General features: G+C 43.8%; 1 protein-coding gene across 1 annotated transcript in view; it reads right to left on the reverse strand.

Moving 5' to 3' along the window:
- pofut3 (protein O-fucosyltransferase 3) overlaps positions 1-23160 on the reverse strand; it is a 50186-nt gene that overhangs the window by 18402 nt on the left and 8624 nt on the right. The window contains exon 2 of the mRNA XM_078403834.1: positions 17033-17312. Coding sequence (XP_078259960.1) covers positions 17033-17312 — 280 coding nt within the window. The remainder of the gene's footprint in view (positions 1-17032; positions 17313-23160) is intronic.

Here is a 23160-nt window from a genome sequence, read left to right on the forward strand (position 1 = left end):
GACTTTACTGGGCTTTATGTTGCACTAAATGTTATTCGAGTTATTCCCTTCAACATGGATTAGTAAACTGTGGATGGCTCGATTATAATCATGTATTGTCCTTCTGCTGACTGGTTAGCACACAAAAAAAGCATTTCACTGTACCTCAGTACACGTGACAATAAACTAAACTCAACTCAACAACTGAAGGATTGCTTGCAGTGTCTTGTTTGGATCATTGGTAATAGGGAGTGTAAGGTTAGATAGGAGCCTTGCCCGGGAAAAGGTCTACAATGACAGAGGCAGCTTTCAAGGCAATTGATCTCCAAAGGCAGCTGGTTTTGGGACGCTACAATCGAAGGCCAACGTGGAGAAAGTGCCTGTCTTAGTACCTGAAGCAGCTTAGTAATGAGGAGAAAAATGAGGCTTGTTTAATTCATCGATGTGCAGAAGTGACAGTTGCCTAAGGAAAGATGGCTGGGGAATTCAGCAGGATATTTAATCACAATTATAATTATTCACAATGTCAAAGGTAACTGGCTTAATTAACTGAGCAATTTCTCTGATGTATGCTAAATCATTCACAGTTACCATTGCGCCTTAACCAGACTGAACACTCGGTGTTCTTGCATTAACTTTCACACTTAAGACATAAATCAGCCAATTTACTGAACCAGCCATGAATTTGGAAGTCTCTCCCCGTGGGAGACTCTGGTACCTTGCTCCTCAGGTAGGTGTTCTGCCTCACTCTTCTCCGCTATTTCAAATTTTGTTAACACACTTGGCAGCTGTTACCCGTCCTATAGCACACACTCATGACGTCTCCCAGGCCAAATGTTAACATGGATTTAATTCTGGAGCACACATGCCTACTTTGTGGGCATTTGAGCAGTAGACCATGCGTGCTTCATTGAGTGTGCATTACGTCGCATCTGTTGTTGTTGTTCGTCCTTCGGGTTCGAAGATGACCACGACTTCACTTTCAGTTGGAGGATTGGTATCTGTGGGTCCGGAAGTGACTGGTGAGGCCAATCCGGGCCCGGAAGGCACGCCCACACGTAGGACACAAGTGGATGGCTGCTGCAGTGGAAGTGGAAGTAGCCCGGGCCTTGCAGGCGGTGCGTTTCCTCTGGGTCTCTGCAGTGCGTCTGTTCTCTGCTGCACGGGCTCCTGTGGTGAGCTTGCTACGCCAGGTTGGACGGTCTAGAGCAAGAGACTCCCAAGTGCTGAGGTTGATGTCCAAGTCTTTGAGGGACACTTTGAGGCAGTCCTTAAACCGTTTCTTATGTCCTCCTACTGAGTGCTTGCCCTGACACAATTCTCCATACAGAAGCTGTTTTGGCAGTCGACTCTCGGGCATTCTGACGACATGGCCTGCCCATCTGGCTTGGGCTTTCCGTAGGAGTGTGTGGACGCTGGGGATTCCGGCCCGTTCCAAGACCTCTGTGTCGGGAATTTTGTCCTGCCACCTGATGTGAAGGAGTCTACGTAGGCAGCTCAAGTGAAAGTGGTTGAGCTGTTTGGCATGTCTGCTGTAGACAGTCCAGGTCTCACTGGCATAGAGAAGAGTGGTGAGTACCATTGCACGGTAGACCTTCAGCTTGGTGGTAAGGCTGAGTCCTTTCCGCTCCCAAACATTCCCACGGAGTCGCCCAAAGGCAGCGCTGGCCTTGGCAATCCTGCGTCGCATGCGTCGCATCTACTGCCACATCAGCCACATTGCCACAGAAGGCTGAGGAGGCCAAGTCAATGGATATTCTTACGGTGGAGATTGACAGATTCTTCATGAGACCAGATGTCAGGGGTTGTGGGGAGAAATTAGGAGAATGGGGTTGAGAGGGAAAGATAGATCAGTCATGATTAAATGGCGGAGTAGACTTGATGGGCCGAATGGCCTAATTCTGCTTCTATAATTCACAAATTTATGAAATTATCAGCCTCACTCATTTCACTCCCACCATTGGGAAGAAGGTATTGGACTTTGAAAACCGTGACCACTGGGTTCAAGAATAGCTTCTTCCCAGTCTGACGAAGGGTTCTGATCCAAAATGTCACCTATCCTTTTCTCCAGAGATGCGTCGATTTCTCCGAGACCTTCGATTGCCTTGCACACTCCAAAGACGTACGGGTTTGTAGGTTAATTGACTTAGTATAAATGTAAAATGATCCCTCGATGTGTAGGGTAGCGTTAATATGCGGGGATCGCTGGTCGGTGCAGACTCGGTGAGCCCAATTGCCCATCTTCGCGCTGTATCTGTAAACTAATCTAAAGTGAATCTAAGCTCTCCCACTTACCTGTCTGGAGCATTCCCTCTGTTATCCTCTGTTATTGAAGAGAATCCCCCTCTCGCCCCGTCCCAGTCCACTACCCATTTCAATAACACGTGCTACACGCCCAAACAGAACGCCTTCATTCAACACCAGGTCGGTAACACGGCACGGCAACAAGCCTCAATGAATTGAACTTCTGACTATCCCTCTTTGTTGCTCCATTTTGGATGCACCCACAGCTAAGTTGTACTGTGAAGGATTCGAACAAAAAAGGAACAAAAAGGTATAGGAGCAGGAGTGTACCACTCGGCCCCTCAAGCCTGCCCTGCTATTCAATATCATCCTGGCTGATCTACATTGGCCTCAAACCAAAAGTATTCCTGGAATGAAGGATTTTAATTATGGAAATAAGTTGCAGTTTGCTTTGGAAGGGAGGAGGTGGTGAGCGGATCTAATCGAGATGTTTAAAATCATGAAGAAAATAAACAGAAGAGATAGAAATAATTCTTCCTCTTCTGTATCAGTTTTCTTATCACCCTCAATCCCTTAGGTTTCAAATATTTATCTCTCCCTACCTTAAAAATATATAATGATCCAAGCCCCCAACCACAGGGGGCATAGAATTCCAGAGAATCACCATAGACAATAGACAATAGACAATAGGTGCAGGAGGAGGCCATTCGGCCCTTCGAGCCAGCACCACCATTCAATGTGATCATGGCTGATCATTCTCAATCAGTACCCCGTTCCTGCCTTCTCCCCATACCCCCTGACTCCGCTATCTTTAAAAGCTCTATCTAGCTCTCTCTTGAAAGCATCCAGAGAATTGGCCTCCGCTGCTTTTTGGGGCAGAGAATTCCACAGATTTGCAACTCTCTGACTGGAAAAGTTTTTCCTCATCTCCGTTCTAAATGGCCTACCCCTTATTCTAAAACTGTGGCCCCTGGTTCCGGACTCCCTCAACATTGGGAACATGTTTCCTGCCTCTAACGTGTCCAATCCCTTAATAATCTTATATGTTTCAATAAGATCCTTTCTCATCCTTCTAAATTCCAGTGTATACAAGCCTAGTCGCTCCAGTCTTTCAACATAGGACAGTCCCGCCATTCCGGGAATTAACCTAGTGAACCTCAATAGCAAGAATATCCTTCCTCAAATTTGGACACCAAAACTGCACACAGTACTCCAGGTGCGGTCTCACTAGGGCCCTGTACAACTGCAGAAGGACCTCTTTGCTCCTATACTCAACTCCTCTTGTTTTGAAGGCCAACATTCCATTGGCTTTCTTCCACTGCCTGCTGTACCTGCATGTTTCCTTTCAGTAACAGATGCACTAGGACACCCAGATCCTCTGGGATGTCTGATAAGACTAGTCTGATGAAGGATTCCGACCCGAAACGTCACTTATTCTTTTATTCCAGAGATGCTGCCTGACCTACTGAGTTACTCCTGCATTTTCTGTCTATCTACGGTATAAACCAGTATCTGCAGTGCCTTCTGATGCATTACCAAAACAATGTGTAGGAAAAAGAATGGTGGGATAAGTTTCTACACATTTTTAAATATGTGGCCCCATACCTTGTAGTGATGTTCCTTTATTTATGACTCTCCGCCTTGTGGAAACATCTCAACCTCTACCTTGTAAAGCCCCTGAGAATCTTATATATTTGAATAAGGTCTCCTCTTATTCTTCTCAACTCCAAAGAATGAGACCCAAACTATCTAACCTCTTTTAATAGGACAACCTTCTCTTCCCAATTGGGGGAGGTAGTCATGTTCATAAGTCATAGGAGCAGTATTAGGCTGTACAGCCCATCGAGTTTATTGCACCATTCAACCATGGCTGATCTACCTTTCTTTCTCAACCCCGCTCCTGTCTTCTCTCCATACCCTTTGACACCCTTACTAATCAAGAACCTGTCAATTTACCCTTTAACAATACACAATAACTTGGCCTCCACATCCTCTCCATATCCACTCTGTCCAGGCCTTTCACTGTTCAGTAAGTCTCAATGAGATCCCCTCTCATCCTTCCAAAACATATTCCCTGTACCTTTCCTTGAGGACAAAGAAATTTAATTGCACTTGAGTGAACCTGCTTCAGAATTATCAACGTGCCAAACCTACTCCTCCTGCATTTGCTGTTCAAATTCTACTCTTCCCTCCAGGAAGATGGATTTCATCACAGGCAGGACATGACAGGGAATAAATTCATAGGGAACCCAAATTGTTGTTTATGTGTATATTTACAATTATATTTGAAAGACGTGGGCAAGTGGTTCTAGCTCAGGTAGGCAAATTGGTCAACACGGATGAGTGGGGCCAAAGGGCCTGTTGCTATGCTGTATGACTCTATGATTTCATTCTTGTGACACTCAGCCCATTGAGTCTATACTAGCTCCCAGTGAAATATCCCAATACCTATTTATTTCCCTGTAACTTATTCAGCTGCACAGGGGTCAATTTGCAGTAACACTGGTTCAACCTTGGACAGATACCAGGATGAAGGAAGGGGCTACTGATTAGGGAATGGTCCGTGCCTTAACATTATAAACCAATCCTCTGTAGCTTTATTCAGGGGATTCGACAAACAAGATTAAAAATAGTTTTGGCAAGGGAAGAATTTTTCTTTCCCATCTCATACTGTTAGGTAGATGAAATGCAATTTTTCATTGAGCATGGCTCATTAAACTTGGCATTGTGAAACATATCTATAGCCAACGAGACAGGCACACGTTAGAGTCAAGAAGATTCCCTCCTCAGCCCACCTGTCTAAAAGGCAGAAAGTGAAACCGCACTACTCTGCCACTGAGTGGAATTAATTGCATTACAATCAGCTTGCTTAAGTGGATATGAAGCTCCCTCTACAGGGCAAAGGAATTGTTCAGTCATTGCAGTTTTACCTCCTAATCAGCAGCTCAGAGTTATGGTCAAGTCGATTCGTGTAAAGGGAAAGCAAAAGCACGAGGGAAGTAAAAATTGAAGGATTAATCTAACGTTAAAAATGGCCAAACAAATCTTCATAAAAGCCTGACCTGTATGTCCACTCAGCTGAACGCAGGATATTTCCTGCCGATATTCAAAGACCAATTTTCTCCTCGGTATTGGCCAGTATTTACTAACACTTCAATCGGTAAGCTGCTCATGTTGCTTGTGGGTTCTTGCTGAGTGCAAAAATGGCTGCCGCTTTGCCTGCACTATGGTTGTGACTATACCCAAAGTATCTATTACCTGTAAAGTGTTCTAGGGGTTCCTGAGACTGTGACAGGCTTCAACAGAAAATGCAAATTCCACCTTTTACTGAGCAATACAGCCCAAATAATTAATGAAACTATACTCCACATGATTAATTACAGATTGCCTTTCATTCAAGTCAGGCAGAAAGGAGGATGAGCTGTAAATCAGACCACTCATTTTAGCACAATTGCAAAGAATCCTTGACAAGAAAATGGAGTTCAATTAGCGGAAATTAATTGCAAAATTTGTTCTGCTCCCACTGGTCCCCACTGTTGGCTCTCCACACAAAGGGAACGTTTCTCGTTATCAAATGCTGCTGGAAGACTATCGATTCAGTGAAAGATGCTCTTTGGTTTTCCTGAAGTCTTGTTGTTCATCCAGCACAGCAAGATGCCTGTCAGGGAACGTTGCTGTCCAGCCCATTCCAGACTGCAGGAGTACGTGCTGAGGGATGCACTGAAGGCATTGTGGGGGAGGACCACAGTTTGGGCTCCATCCGCTGCTGGACATTGAGGGGCTGAGCCTATGAGGACACCCCAACGGTCTCCAATGAGGTAGATGGGAGCTCAGGACTGCTCTCTAGTTGTTGATAAGATGGATTAGTTGCCTGATAACAGCTGGGAACAAACTGTCCCTGAGTCTAGACATGAGCGTTTTCACACTTCTATACCTCTTGCCTGATTGGTGAGGGAAGAAGAGGTAGTGTCCTTGATTATGCTGGTGGCCTAGCCAAGGCAGAGTGAAGTATAAATTAAGTAAATGGGAGGTGGTTGGTTTGTGTGATGGTCTGGGCAGCGTCCATAATTCATTGCAATTTCTTGCTGTCTTGGATGGAGCTGCTCCCAAACCATGCTGTGATACATCCCCATAAAATGCTTTCTGTCAGTGCATCTGTAGGAGTTGGAGAGGGTTGTTGGGGACCTGTCGAACTTCCTGAGCCTGCTAAGGGAAGAATTCTAGGTTTGGAATCCCTGAGAAGATATCAAGCAACAACAGCCCACATTTTACAGGCAAGGTGGTACTAGAATTAATGAAAGTCTTGCAGTACAAACATCACTTCACTTGTCCGTATCAACCTCAATTGAATGCAGATTGCACGAGGAGACAGGACTAAAGTAACCAGAGGTGTTTCCACTGGCCCTCATGACAATGCGCAGCGCTCTGAACCGCGTAATAGGCTTCTCTCCACACAAGGTAGTATTGGGACATCCCATGCACTAACCAGTCATTCCTACCCTCTCTCTCACAGATTGGCATCCATGCCATGAATGATAGCATGTTGCAGTATCGTGCAGCATTAGCACGGACTCTTAAAAAGTTTCCAGCAACAGGTAACTGAAGCTCAGAAGGTAGTGTCAACTAAGGAGTGTCATACATACCGGCCCGGATATTGGGAATTCATGAAATCCTACCGACAGAAAAATTGCCTCGGTGGGAAGATCCATACCAATGGTGGCACGGTAGCGCTGCGGTAGAGTTGCTGCCTTACAGCGCCAGAGACCCGGGTTCAAACCTGCCTACGGGTGCTGTCTGTACAGAGTTTGTACCTTCTCCCCGTGACCGCGTGGGTTTCCTCACACACTCCAAAGATGTGCAGATTTGTAGGTTAATTGGCTTCCATAAATTGTAAATTGCCCCGAGTGTGTAGGATAGTGTTAGTGCACAGAGAGTTCACAAGATTTCTTTTGATCAAAATCTGTATAACAATTGACATTTCCGGGCAGAACTTTAGAGCAGTACGGTTACTGGGACTGTGCTGCTCTCCTTGTGCACAAGCAAATAAAGTGTGTCTGGAAAACACACTGGGACTGTGCTGCTCTCCTGGTGCACAAGCAAATAAAGTGTGTCTGTAAGTTGTCAGAGTCCAGTTGATCGGCGACGACAACTACACTTCTGACTCATGCCCTGGAGATAGTGGAAAAGCTTCCGTGAGCCAGGAAACTAATCAATTCCTGCAGAATATCCTTTGACTTTTATATCTGATCCTTGGTGTAACAAGATCCAGAACTCTGCCATACTGGAATGTACTGTGCTTTGGCACAGAATCCACACTGAACAAATGTCCCGAAGTATCACTTAAAGAGTCTTGGCAAAATCCTCTCCCATAATCCCACCTCAAAATGTCTCTCGATACAATAAGAGCCCCTCCCTCCACAGCCACATCCAATAAAAGAGTTCAAACCACACAAACGAGCTATTCACTGAAGTTGTATAAACACTAAGCGCTGGAGTATCTCAGCAGGTCAGGCAGCAACTCCTGACGACAGTTACTCCAAGCACTTTGCAATTTGCCAGAATCTGCAGTTTCTTGTGTCTACAATTCACTGAAGTTGGGGCCCACCAATGTAGATGTCCCTTAAAGAGACAAATTATTATATTTTAATCGCCTTATTAATAGTCAAACTATCAAGAGAAAATCTCAAGGCCAAAAGATTAGTTCAGAAAGAAAGGTAGAAGATTGGCTGCTGGTTGATTGATAGGGTATGGAAGTTGAGAATTCACGTGTTACAGATAGAGACCAGAGGGGGTTGGTGAGCCTCGTCAGACAGAGACTAGAGGGCGATGGTGAGACTCGTCAGACAGAGACCAGAGGGGGGATGGTGAGACTCGTCAGACAGAGACCAGAGGGGGGAAGGTGAGCCTCGTCAGATAGAGACCAGAGGGGGTTGGTGAGCCTCGTCAGACAGAGACCAGAGGGGGTTGGTGAGCCTCGTCAGACAGAGACCAGAGGGGCTTGGTGAGACTCGTCAGACAGAGACCAGAGGGGGGAAGGTGAGCCTCGTCAGATAGAGACCAGAGGGGGTTGGTGAGACTCGTCAGACAGAGACCAGATACTCAACTAGTCCCTTCAATTGGAAATTCTTTGATGTGCATAACTGCAACAACCCCACCATCCCCTCCACCACTATCCTGGCTTTCCAACTACCAAACTACAAGAAAACGAGGTTCATCCAATGCATTCTCTGAAGGATACCAGGGGACAGTTAAATATGTTCTGACTCTAACAGAATTGTGTCTACCATTTCATTCTGACAACTGTAAATATGACCAGAAATAAGGAACTGCAGGTGCTAGTTTACAAAAAAAAAGACACAAAGCGCTGGAACATGGATAAGTGATGTTTCGGGTGAGGGCTCTTCTTCGGACTGATTGTTGGGCAGGGTGTTGGGGGGGGGGAGATGGAGAAAGTTGGATGAGGGATGGGGGGCAAATAACAGGTTGATATCTATTCCTCTCATTAACATATCACCTCTATAAGATCACCCCTCGGCCTCCTGCGCTCCAAGGAATAAAGTCCGAGCATGCCGAACCTCTCCCTAGAGCTCAACCCTTCAAGTCCTGGCAACATCCTCGTAAATCTTCTCTGCACTCTTTCCAGCTTAAGTATAACACAAAACTCCAAATGCCACCAACTTGTATAACTGTAACATAACATCCCAACTTCTACTCTTCATATCCAGACTGATGAAGGCCAATGTACCAAAAACCTTTTTGACCACCCCCGTCTACCTGTGTTGCCACTTTCAAGGAACTATGTACCTATACTCCTAGATCCCTCTGCTTTACAACACTCCCCAGGGTACTGCCATTCACTGTGAAGGTCCTGCCCTAGTTTGACCTCCCAAAATGCAACACCTCGCACTTATCTGTATTAAACTACATTAACCATTTCTTAGGTAGACACAAAATACTGGAGTAACTCAACGGGACAGGCAGCATCTCTGGAGAGAAGGAATGGTTGACGTTTCGGGTCGAGACCCTTCAGCATTTCTTAGCCAACTTGCCCAACTGATCAAGAACCTGCATAATTTTTTTAAACCATCTTCGCTATCTACGATACAACCCACTTAATTATATCTGCATCTTACTAATCAATCCTTCTACATTCTCATCCAAATCGTTGATATAAACCACAAACAGCAATGGCCCAGCACCGATCCCTGAAGCACACCATTAATCACAGACCTCCAGTCCAAAAAAATATCCTACCACCTTCAGCCTCTGCTTCCTTCCATGAAGCCAATTCTCTATCTAGTCTGTGAGCTCTCCCAGGATCCCATGCGATCTAACCTCCAGAGCAGTCTACCATGCAGAACTTTATCAAGTGCTTTTAGATTTTAGATTTAGTGATACAGTGCAGAAACAGGCCCTTCGGCCCACCGGGTCAGCGCCGCCCAGCGATCCCCACACACTAACACTATCTTAGGGACAATTTGTTTTTTTACATTTGCCCAGCCAATTAACCTACATACCTGTACGTCTTTGGAGTGTGGGAGGAAACTGAAGATCTCGGAGAAAACCCACGCAGGTCACGGGGAGAAAGTACAAACTCCGCACAGACGGCGCCCGTAGTCAGGATCGAACCCGAGTCTCCGGCGCTGCATTCGCTATAAGACAGCAATTCTACCGCTGCGCCACCGTGCCGCCGGTAGAGTTTTTGCAGAAGTCCATATAGACAACGTCTACGACGTTGCCCTCATCATCCTTTTTGGTTACTTCAAAAAACTCAATCAAATTCGTAAGACAAGATCTCCCGTGAACAAAACCATGCTGACTATCCCTAATCACCCGTCTATTCAAATTCATACGTATTTTATCTCTCAGAATACTGGTTATGGTTTAATTCTCTCAAAATATTTCCACGTCTCATTTTTTTAAATTTTATTTTACCAGAGTCTGATATTTCAACATTGATCTTAATCATGATTATTTTGTTCTTGGGTAAAATTTTGTCAATCTACCTTTGTCAAAGGTAAGAGAGGCTCACTTCCTGGTTTGTTGTCTATAAGGATCCAACAAACTGACTGGCTGCTCATCAAGTGTGATGATATCACTATTACTGATGCCAGAATAAAGGGGTAATTCTGCTCCAGAAATCACCAGATCTTTGTTTCAAGACTGACGACAATACATGTCATTGTCTACCTATGGTTGGTTGCAGGAAACGTTTTTGTAAAATGTTTTTTTTGAGACACATTTCTGCAAGATAAAATCTTGATAGATTACTGTTAATGTTTTGTAAGTGGGTGGAAAATTAACTGACGGTGGAGGGGGTAATCTCTTCACAATCTCTAAATGGTTGAACTGTAAATCCAACATCCAATATTGGATGATGCGGCGTTTTCTCCAACTAAATGTTATGAAGATTGAGTACACTGCCTTTGGTCCCAGGCATATACTGTGTTCCCCATCACCAAATTCATCCTTCCCCATGCAATGTATCTGAAACCAGGTCAGACTGCTTGTACCCTTGACCCCCAAGATGAGATTCAAACCACACGTCTTCGCTACCAGTTAGATATTTCCACCCCTCTTTTGTGATCTGGCCCCACTGCTAACTCTGCTTGTCTGCTGTAGAAATCCGCATGGATGTCGTCGGTTTCTCTAGACTACCATTCCAGTGCATCACTGATTGTTTGCCTCATTCTTTTACTGTAAACTTAAGAGAGGCCAGTGCTTTAATTTACATCAGGTTCCATTTAGCCATCATTCTTGTGCCTTCCAAACATGTTGCCCAAAGTCTCGATTTCGGAATTCTTTTCATTGACTTTAAAGTACTGCTTTGTCTTACCCTTCCAAAATCATCTGCTCATGGTATATCTGTTTCTCAATTCTGGTCTCGTGATCATCCCTTTATCTTAATTTCTTCGCTGTTAATAGCGGCACCTTCAGCCGCCGAGGATCTGAGCTCATGAAAAAAGTCCTCTCCACTTTGCACGTTTTTGAGGTGGTCCATTACACCTGTCTTTCATCTCACCCAATAACTCTTCATGGCATCAACCTTTACTGATATTTTGCCACACCTTGTTACTATTTAAATGCAGATGTTGCCATTTATCATTCCATTAGAGCAATACAGAACGCAACACAGCACAGCGCAGCACAAGAACAGGCCCTTTAGCCCACGACTGCATCGAATAGAATGCCAAGACCATCATTTATTTACCCGCACATAACCCATTTTCCTGCATTCCCTGCAGATCCATACACCTATATCTTTTAAATGCCACTAATGTATCTGGCAGCTCATTCCAGGCACTCACTACCCTCCGTTAAAAAATAACTTTCCCTGTGCTTCTCCTTTAAACTTTGTCCCTCCCACCTTATAGCTATGCCCTCTATTATTAAATGTTTTCCATCCTGGGAGAAAGATTCTGAATGTCTACCCTATTTCTGCCTCTCATCATTTTATATACTTCTATCGGGTCTTCCCGCGCCTCCAGCATTCTAGAGAAAACAATCCGTCTGTCCAACCTTTCCTAGTTAATACCCCCTAATCCAGTAATCATTCTGACAAACTTCCTCTGCACTCTTTCAAAGTCTTCACTTTCTTCTTGTAATAGGATGACCAAAACTGCACGCAATGCTCCAAATGAGGCATAATGTCTTTTAGGAGCCGGGTGTACATACAATATGACTTCTGATACATTGCTGTAATGGATACTGCCATTTGCTGCCAGCCAGGGACCAACACAGGATGTTCTTGTGATAGCTCTAGTGATAGTGGTGGCCCGGTGGTACAGGGGTAGAGTTGCTGCCTTATAGAGCCAGAGACCCGGGTTCGATCCTGACTATGGGTGTAGTCTGTACGGGGTTTGTACCTTTTCCCTGTGACAGAGTGGGTTTTCTCCGGGTGCTCTGGTTTCCTCCTACATTCCAAAGACGTGCGGATTTGCAGGTTCATTAGCTTCTGTAAATTATCCCTAGTGTGTAGGATAGAACTAGTGCACAGGTGTAGTGTACAGATAATCGTTGGTCGACACTGACTTGGCGGAACCTATTTCCATGTTGTATCTCTAAACTAAACTAAACTCTGCTCTCATTTGCCTTTACAATTGTAACTGTATAGAATCTGCAGACACCACAACAACCTACAAACACCACAACAACCTACAGACACCACAACAACCTACAGACACCACAACAACCTACAGACACCACAACAACCTACAGACACCACAACAACCTACAGACACCACAACAACCTATAAACACCACAATTCAAAATAGCCGCAAGTCAATAGGATCTTCAAGGCCACTTTGCCATTCAATTGTATTATGGTTGGTCTGCACAGCAACCCATAGAATTATACATAGATACATAGACAATAGGTGCAGGAGTAGGCCATTTGGCCCTTCGAGCCAGCACCGCCATTCAATGTGATCATGGCTGATCATCCACAATCAGTACCCCGTTCCTGCCTTCTCCCCATACCCCTTGATTCCGCCAGCCCTAAGAGCTTTATCTAACTCTCTTTTTAAAACATCCAGCGAATCGGCCTCCACTGCTTTCTGTCCTCCACACAACTCTCTGTGTGAAAAAGTTTTTCCTCATCTCGGTTCTAAATGGCCTACCCCTTATTCTTAAATTATAGGCCCTGGTTCGAGACTCCCCCAACATCGGGAACATGTTTCCTGCATCTAGCGTGTCCAATCCCTTAATAATTTTATATGTTTCTAAATTCCAGTGAATTCTTAGCTCTCCTTCCACTGGCAACTTGTGGTAACACTAATCAATCTCAGTGTTTTTGACCAGGGATCTAATTCAGGAGAATTCAATTCTACAAATGAACTCAGTGGGGAAAAAGTACCTAGCTGCCATTTTTTTTAACTTTGTAGACTCCTTGAATCTAATAACAGAGGAAATGACTTGAGGATGTCTCAAAGTACTTTTCAATCTACGACACAGGCCTAACCACATTTGTTTAGCAGGACACACAAACTTGCAAACAGCAAGTCCCTACTTCACATAGTAACAAGATAACTCTAATCATTTCTGCAATACTGGTGGAGGAAGGAACACTGGTCAGGACACCGAAGTGAACTTTATTGATTTTAATTGTACTGCAAAAGTTGCCTGGTCCATTTGAAAGTGTGGACCATATAATGTTTTATCCAATGTTGCAGAATTTCATTAGAACATGTAACATAGAATGGTACAGCACAAGAATAGACCATTCAGCCCACTATATCTGCAACGAACATGATGCCAAGACCATCACTTATCTGCCTGCACATAATCCATATCCCTCCATTCCATGCATAATCTATATGCCTATCCAAAAGTCTCTGAAATGCCACTATCGTGCTTTAACCGGCGGCACGATCCAGGCACTCACCACCTCTGGGTAAAAAACTTTCCTTGCACATCTTTGTTAAACTTTGCCCCTCTCTTCTTAAAGCTATGTTCTAGTATTTGAATTTTCTAACCTGGGGAGAAAAATATTCTGTCTACCCAATCTATGCTCTCATTAGCTACTTAAATTTCAACAAAATCTAACTTCAAGACTCCTTTTCAAGATAGATTCCAATTTGATTTGTAGTTAAGACAGTTACCACCATTTATTTTGTTTCCCATGTCCAATAGGCAAATGCACGATACATATTGCTTGCCTTTTGATTACTTATTTGTCAAGGGCAATTCTTGGGAGACACCATTCACTTAAGAAAAAAAAGAGCTTGCCATTTATTGAAATAGAAAGACAGCCAAAGTGTGAAGTGCAAAGATGTAGCCGTGTTATCTGCGATAAATCGGTGCTACATTGAAGAGCTCTCTGTAGTTATTGTCCTTCAGCATAAACAGTTGGCTCCGTTTGCAAAATACTTTTTGCTTGAATGTCACATTCCCAGTGGGTACATGACAACAGGCCAAGAGAAGCTTGGTTTCACTCAAGCTGCAGCATCCATCGGGAATTCAGCTTTGTTTCCCCATAATTAATCATTAGTTTGAATATCATTCCATTTTAAGGAAAGGAATTAAAATTTGGTAAAACTTGGCAGTTCAATTCGTAGATTGAAAATGCATAATAAAGGCAACTACGAACAATGGAATATTTAATCAGATGCTACTGGGAAATTTAACAGTTTAATGCAGTCTTAATTAAGACTGACAAAGTGCAAATACTTGTCTTGATTACAGTTGGCACAGTCAACATCTCCCTCTCTCTGATGAAGGGTGACCAACAACCAATAAAGCCAAAAATCAACCAGCCTGAAACTGTTCTTCTTTCATGTCACCTGAGTACGTTTCAGAAAAGGGACTATACCAAAGGATTTATCATTGCAGTGAAGACAAGCCCAGACTTGATGCAACATCTCAGAGAGGTAGCTAGAGCCTCATTTTTGGGCGCTTTTGTGCACAGTCATGCATAACTCAACAAATAACGAGGACAAAGCTCTTTTTGTACCATTTATCCAGCTACATTTTGGCGTGAATGAAGGAAGTTATGATGAATAGAACATTTCTTCAAGCTTTAAATCTTTACAGCAAGCATTGTTTACTTTAAGATGATGTATAATATAACGGGTGCAGGAAACTGTTATACCCACAGCTGTACAATAATAGATTTCGTCATTCCAAACAAATTCTGAGCTGCTTAACAAAAGGATGAAGTACTTGTTTTGGTGATACATTTGGAATTATGTATCTACAGAACATACTGACACATAGAGGTGGAGTACAAAATACTGGAGTAACTCAGCAGGACAGGCAGCATCTCTGGAGGGAAGGAGCGGGGGACATTTGAAGACTCTTCCTCAGACTGAGAGTCAGGGAAGAGGGAAACGAGATATGGAAAGGTAAGGTGTGAAAACGACAGATCAAAGCAGATGCTGATCAAGGAAATGTAGAATGGTCCATTATTGGCTGTGGAGAAGGTGACAACGAAGCACACAAACAATAAAATTAATCAGGAGGACAGTGAAACTAGTTGGGAAACTAGGATGGGGAAGGGATGGAGAGAGAGGGAAAGCAACGGTTACTTGAAGTTAGAGAAATCAATATTCATACCGCTGGGTTGTATGCTGAACCCAGGCGAAATATGAGATGCTGTTCCTCCAATTTGCATTTGGCCTCACTCTGACAGTGGAGAAGGCCCAGGACAGAAAGGTCAGTATGGGAATGGGATGGGGAGTTAAAATGGTTAGCCACTGGGTGATCACGAAGGCCTAGGTGGACTGAACAAAGGTGTTCACCCTTGCTCTCCCTCTCTTTTCAGCTATTTCTTATATCCTGAAAACTAAAAACAAAACTGTAGCATTCTAGAAATCAGAAATAAAAACAGAAAACACTGGGGTTAATCAGGTTAACATTTAGGGGTTGATGTACCTTCCCTTCATCACAACTGAAAAATTGAGAAAACGGGATTTTTAGTTTAGTTTAGTTCAGAGATAGAGCATGGAAACAGGTCTTTTGCCCCACTAAGTCAACGGCAACTATCAATTACCCATTCACATTAATTCTATGTTACTCCACTTCCTCATCCACTTTGAACACTTTAGGGATAATATTACACCCTGCAAAGCCGCACGTCTTTAGAAAGTGGGAGGAAACAGGAGCAGCCCGAGGAAACCCACGGGGTCATGGAGAGATCGTGTAAACTCCACACAGACAGCACCTGAGGTCAGGATCGAAGCTGGGTCTCTGAAGTTGCGAGGCAGCAGCTTAGACAGTGCCGGCACAGGGTTTTGCATTCGAGAGACGAGGAGGGTGGAGAAAACGAAAGGAACATCTGTGACTGTGTGGAGACCAAGATTGTCCAGACAAATCTAAGAAAGGAAAATTAATGTTTGTAAATTATAGCTGATCTGTCTGTTTTAGACTTTAGCTTTAGAGGTTCAGCATGGAAACAGATCGTTCGGCCGACGGATCCGCACCGACCAGTGATCCCCTACCAGTGATCACCAGTGATACACTAGCACTATCCTACACACTAGGGACAATTTACAATCTTTACCAAAGCCAATTAACCTACAAACTTATATGTTTTTAGAATGTGGGAGGAAACCGGAGCATCTGGAGAAAACCTGCACAGTCACAGTGTGAACATACAAATTCCATGCAGACAGCACCCATAGTCAGGATCGCACCCGGGTCTCTTGCGCTGTAAAGCAGCAACTCTACCGCTACGGCATTGTCCCATCTGTTGGAATAAATAGAGAGAGAGAGATGGATGAAGACAGTATAGAGAAAGAGGGGGAAAAAACATGCTGGAACATAGCAAGTGGTGGAAATACGAAATCAAAGAGAATTCTGGAAATACTCAGCAGATCAGGTAGTACCTGTATAGGAAAAAAAGAGTTCATGTTAAAGATGCTTGACTTTACATCAGAACACGCCATTTGCGGCAAAAACTGAAAAGTATGGTTACCTGGAATTAGTGAATTGGATATTGGGTTTCAAGGAATGTTTCTGCGATCAAAGGGATCAAAGAATTTTGCGTGGAACAGGAAAATGGCATTAGAGGTAGATCACCCATGATCTTGTATGACGACCAGGCTCAAGGGAGCAAATGACCTGCTCCCACTTCCTATATCATAAGGATGCTGAAATTTGACTTTGAAGAGAAAATAGGTGTTGACAAAGTGGTTACATGTTATCTGGTTCCTCACCCATTAGCTTCTACATAAGCAGACAGCTAACAATTACAGCCAATTTTGTGGTCTGATCCTAGTCTGATCCTACCATCTCCAACAGTCTATGCGTTGGTATACTTAATACTCATCAGTTGACAACAGCAGACCATGAATTTTGAAGAAAACTTACCATAAAACAGGAAGGCTCGTGTCTTGTGATGATCGCGATAGGTCCTGTTAACAGTGAAGAAACAAGTATCTGCTCCACACTGGCCTAGTCGCCCTAATTCTCCAGTCAGTGGCGACCACCAGAGAATAATGGGGCAGTCAATTCCAACGTCGGAATATTTCTTCACACTGTTCCGTAAATCATTTGTTTCTTTCAACTGACTCCAATCTTCCACTCGGCCGCTGTGCAGTTCCTCACCTTTTATTTCCTTTGTTTCGAATTGTCCCAATTCTACCATCACCTGCAGATAAAAGCACTCCGGTTACACAGAGCTTCTGGCTGGCACAACACTGTGAACTCAAGCACCACTTTGTTGGGCGAGGGGAATACAGTGCAACACAGACCAAACCCGACAGCAACAATTCCCAGTGTCCAAACCTTTCAAATTGGACTGTCATGGAATTATATGAACATTCAACATGAAGAAATATTGATGATAATTAATAGAAACATAGAAACATAGAAAATAGATGCAGGAGGAGGCCATTTGGCCCTTCGAGCCAGCACCGCCATTCATTGTGATCATGGCTGATCGTCCACAATTAATAACACGTGCCTGCCTTCTCCCCATATCCCTTGGTTCCACTAGCCCCTAGAGCTCTATCTAACTCTCGCTTAAATTCATCCAGTGATTTGGCTTCCACTGCCCTCTGTGGCAGCGAATTCCACAAATTCACAACTGTCTGTGTGAAAAAGTTTCTTTTCACCTCAGTTTTAAATGGCCTCCCCTTTATTCTAAGACTGTGGCCCCTGGTTCTGGACTCGCCCAACATTGGGAACATTTTTCCTGCATCTAGCTTGTCTAGTCCTTTTATAATTTTATATGTTTCTATAAGATCCCCTCTCATCCTTCTAAACTCCAGTGAATACAAGCCTAGTCTTTTCAATCTTTCCTCATATGACAGTCCCGCCATCCCAGGGATCAATCTCGTGAACCTACGCTGCACTGCCTCAATTACAAGGATATCCTTCCTCAAATTAGGAGACCAAAACTGTACACAATACTCCAGATGTGGTCTTACCAGGGCCCTATACAACTGCAGAAGAACCTTTTTACTCCTATACTGAAATCCTCATGTTATGAAGGCCAACATGCCATTAGCTTTCTTCACTGCCTGCTGTACCTGCACACCAACTTTCAGTGACTGGTGTACAAGGACACCCAGGTCTCGCTGCTCCTCTCCCTTACCTAACCTAACACCATTGAGATAATAATCTGCCTCCTTGTTTTTGCCGCCAAAGTGGATAACCTCACATTTATCTATATTATACTGCATCTGCCACGCATCTGCCCACTCACTCAACCTGTCCAGGTCACTCTGCAACCTCCTAACATCCTCTTCACAGTTCACGCTGCCACCCAGCTTTGTGTCATCCGCAAACTTGCTAGTGTTGCTTTTAATTCCCTCTTCCAAATCATTAATATATATGGTAAATAGTTGCGGCCCCAACACTGAGCCTTGCGGCACTCCACTCGCCACTGCCTTCCATTCTGAAAAGGACCCGTTTACTCCTACTCTTTGCTTCCTGTCTGCTAACCAATTTTCTATCGATGTCAGCACCCTACCCCCGTACCATGTGCTCTAATTTTAGTCAATCTGCCGTGCGGGACCTTATCAAAGACTTTCTGAAAGTGGATACACTACATCCACTGGCTCCCCTTCATCCATTTTAATTGTCACATCCTCAAAAAATTCCAGAAGATTAGTCAAGCATGATTTCCCTTTCATAAATCCAAGCTGACTTGAACTTATCCTTTTACTGCTATCCAAATGCACCGTTATTACCTCTTTAATAATTGACTCCAGCATCTTTCCTACCACCGAAGTCAGGCTCACTGGTCCGTAATTCCCCGTTTTCTCTCTCGCTCCTTTCTTGAAAAGTGGGATAACATTAGCTATCCTCCAATCCACAGGAACTGATCCTGAATCTATTGAACATTGGAAAATGTCCACTATTTCTAGAGCCACCTCCCTGAGGACCCTGGGATGCAGACCATCAGGCCCAGGGGTTTATCATCCTTCAGTCCCATTAGTCTACCCAATACTACTTCTCGCCTAATGACGATTTCTTTCAGTTACTCTACCTTCTCTTGTGCCTTCTCTTCTATGCAATGCATCAACCCATTCCATTTACTTGTTTTGCATCCAGCAGATTGTGTTCTGGGTTATTATTCCAATCACATATTTTTTTCCATAAGTAGTAAAGAACATAGAACTTTGAAATGTACAGCACAGGAACAGACTCTTCAGTTCAAAATGTCTGTGCCGAACATAATGCCAAGATAAATTAATCTAATTTGCCTGCACATTACAGTTCAGAAAGAGGCCCTTCAGCCCACTGAGCCCATGCCGACCAGCAATCACCATACACTAACACTATCGTACACACTGGGAACAATTTACAATTTTTACCGAAGTCAATTAACCTACAAATCTGTACATCTTTGGAGTGTGGGAGGAAACCGGAGCACCAGACGAAAACCCATGCAGTCAGGTGGAAAACGTACAAACTCTGTACAGTCAGCACCTGGAGTCAGGACTGAACTCGGGTCTCTGGCGCTGTGAGGTTGCAACTCTACTGCTGCGCCAACGTGTCACCCCACGTGATTCATATCCCTCCATTCCTTCCAAATCCATGTGCTTATCTAAGCAATTCTTACACACCACTATCGTATCTGCTTCCACCACCACTCCTGGCAGCATGTTCCAGCACCTAACACACCTTATGTAAAAACAAAACATGCCCCACACATCTCCTCTAAACCCTCTCGCCTTAAAGCTATGCCCTCCAGTCTTTAACATTTTCACCCCGGGAGAAAGGTTCTGACTGTCTACCCTGAGTGTGAATGATGTTTTTAAGGTGAGGTGAGTGTTATTCGGTAATTGAACCGCGATAATCCTATTGCTGTAAGTAACATCACCTATTACAAGATAAGAATTAGGAGCAGAAGTTGGCCCTTTAAGGCTGCCCCACTTTAAGTGACGTTGGAACAAACCACAGAACGTATGCCCAACACCATCCGCCACTTCCACGATTTCTGGCAGAAACATCCTGCTCGGATTGGGAAAAGAAACTGCTGCCCTTTCGTACAAATTTCTGTGTCTTTTAATCTTTTATGAGATATCTTATGGCGTAAACTGACATATAGCCCAACTCCCATCAAATCAATCAGCTTATGCCAAGTTGTCGACAGACTGGTCCTTACGTGGACTGGTCCTTGGTCTGACCTACAACCTCTTACTGGCTACACATGATGGGGTTCGGTGTATTAGTATTGGTATTGGTTTATTATTGTACATGTACTAACATACAGTGAAAAATCCTCTTTGCATGCTATCCAGTCAAATCATACCATACACGAACGAGTACAATCAAACCATACACAAGTACAGCAACCAGGTAGCACAAAGAGAACAAATATCAGAATGCAGAATATAGTGTTGCAGCATAATAGTGTTATAGTTACAGAGAAAGTGCAGGAAAAAAGAGCAAGGTCTGTAATAATGTTAGGATGGAAGATCGAGAGGGACCAACCGGTGGTACGTGCTTTCAAGCTTTTGTTTCTTCTGTGCAACTGGAGAGAGGAGAAGAGAGAATGACCAGGGTGAGAGCATCCACCACATTTTTGTCAGACACAAGAACCTCACTGGATGATATCTATTGTTTAGTTCAGTTTAGAGATACAACGCAGAAAGACCCTTCGGCCCACCGAAACCGTGCCAACCAGCATTCAACCCACACAATAGCAGTAGCCGACACACTAGGGACAATTTACAATTCTTACCGAAGCCAATTAACCTACAATCCTTTACGTCGTTGGCGCGTGGGGAAAAACTGGAGCACCCGGGGGAAACCCATGCGGACGCAGAGGGAACGTACAAACTCCGTGCAGACAGCACCCGTAGTTAGGATCAAACCCGGGTCTCTGGTGCTGTGAGGCAGCAACTCGACCGTTGCACCAAAGTGCTGCCCTGATGGGTAATAATTAGATATTTGCAGGTTATATTGCATATTGGTGATGGGTAATGGATCTACTCCCATGTTCAGAGAGGCTACCTGAAGTGTAACTTAAAACCATAAGCTTCCAATTACAAGAGGTAGCGATGCAGCCATAGTGCAGAGGCACACTCCTACACCACACAGGTACATGAAAGCAACGATGGAAGCTTATCATCAAATACACATGCTAAAGCAGCTTTGTTAATATCTGTCAGCTTTGTTAATATCTGTTTTAAAAAGGCTCATGTTTAACTCGTCTAGCTACTATAATGTTCTTCTCTTGAAAAGGTACAGCCAGAAAATAAAATTGCCTTTAACCATAATTTATAAATATTCAAATTACATTTAAATAGTCCCCATCAAAATAATCAGCAAGCACATGTATCACACAAAGACCCATCCATAGTTCGGAGATTTAGGCACAGCAGACTATTACATTCCTACCAGCTATGATGTTCTACATCACTCCTGTTGCTACAATAAACCCCTGCTGGACATGTAAGAAATCCTCAGCAGAAGGAAACGTTAGATATTTGCATATTTTGTTATGCCACATTGTATCATTCATAAAGCTTAGCCTTATTGTTAGCTGTGAAGGGATCAGCTCATCCAATCGACATTCAATCTGCGCCACCAGCCCTGAATGTCTTTCCATCTGCACAATTTGCATAGATCACAAAACCGTACAGCACAGGAACTATATCTGCGGCGAACGTAATGCCAACTAAAGTAAGCTCCACGGCCTGCATGTGATCCATATCCCACTGTTCCCTGCATATCCATGTGCCTTTTTAAAAGCTTCTTAAATGCCCCTGTGGTATCTGCCTCCACCACCACCCCTGGCAGCGCATTCCAGGCATCCCCCCCCCCCCCCTACACTCACTGTATAGAAAACCTTGCCCCACATATCTCCTTTAAACTTTGCCCTTCCAACCTCAAATCTAGTCATTGACATTTCCATCTCGGGATAAAGGTTCTGACTATTTTTACATCTCTCATAATTTTATATACTTCTATCAGGTCTCCCCTCAACCTTCGAAGTTCCAGTGAAAACAATCCAAGTTTGTCCAAACTCTCCTTATAGATAAGTTAACATGCTCAAACCAATATTTTTTTGTAATCGACAAGACCAAGAGTAGACTCGTCGACCATTTCACTAAACACTTGCACAGTCTGCCAAGACCTACAGGATCTCCCGGTTACCAACCTTATTAACTCCCCTTCCCATTCTCATTCTGACCTTTTTGTCCTGGGCCTCCTCCATTGCCAGAGTCTCTTGCACAAACTAACCCCCCTTTCTCCCCCACAATTCCACCTCCCCTTTTGCCCCAACCAAGACTTGGCCTATTTCTACCCTCATCCTACATTCCATCAACTGGCTTCACAATTTGCATCTCTTCAATCCTTTTATCTCACACCTTGTTTTAATTTCTGGCCTTGATCCAATCATCTGCCTATCAAAAAACTCCGCCACCTGTGCCCATCTAGCTCAACTGGCCCATCTGCCAGTGTTGCTTCTGCCTCTCATCGCTCTCAGCTTTCTTCCCCCCCCCCCCCCCACACACCCCCACAATCAGTCTGAAGAAGAATCCCAACACAAAACGTCACCTATCTTTGTTCTCCAGGGATGCTGCCTGACCCGCTGAGTTACTCCAGCATTTGTGTCTTTTTTGGTAACCCAGCATCTGCAGTTCTTTTGCCTCCATGGTACTGGCATTTTATTTTGTTTTTAGGTCCTAGAGATAGGATGTTGGACGGAACGCGTTGGTCCATGTGAATGGTATTCTGGCCAAAATAACTTTTCTCATCCTGTCAACATAACCTTTTAATCAGCTTCACATATTAAAAGGGACCATGCATTCACACATTTTGACTAAATAACAATTAAAATAAAGGTTATATTACTCAATGCACTCAAAATCTCGTTGCGGCCTGACATTCAATACATTTGTGAATTTTATCCACAGTAATTAAAAACAGTGGTTGATTTGTCCAGAAAATACAAGATAATGCAGATCAACAGTGCTTTTAATTCTTTTAATTTTGCTTTGATCGAAGATGATTAGATTAAAAACCACAATCCCAAA

The sequence above is a fragment of the Rhinoraja longicauda genome, chromosome 1, assembly GCF_053455715.1.
Source record: "Rhinoraja longicauda isolate Sanriku21f chromosome 1, sRhiLon1.1, whole genome shotgun sequence".
In the NCBI taxonomy this organism is placed as follows: domain Eukaryota; kingdom Metazoa; phylum Chordata; class Chondrichthyes; order Rajiformes; family Arhynchobatidae; genus Rhinoraja; species Rhinoraja longicauda.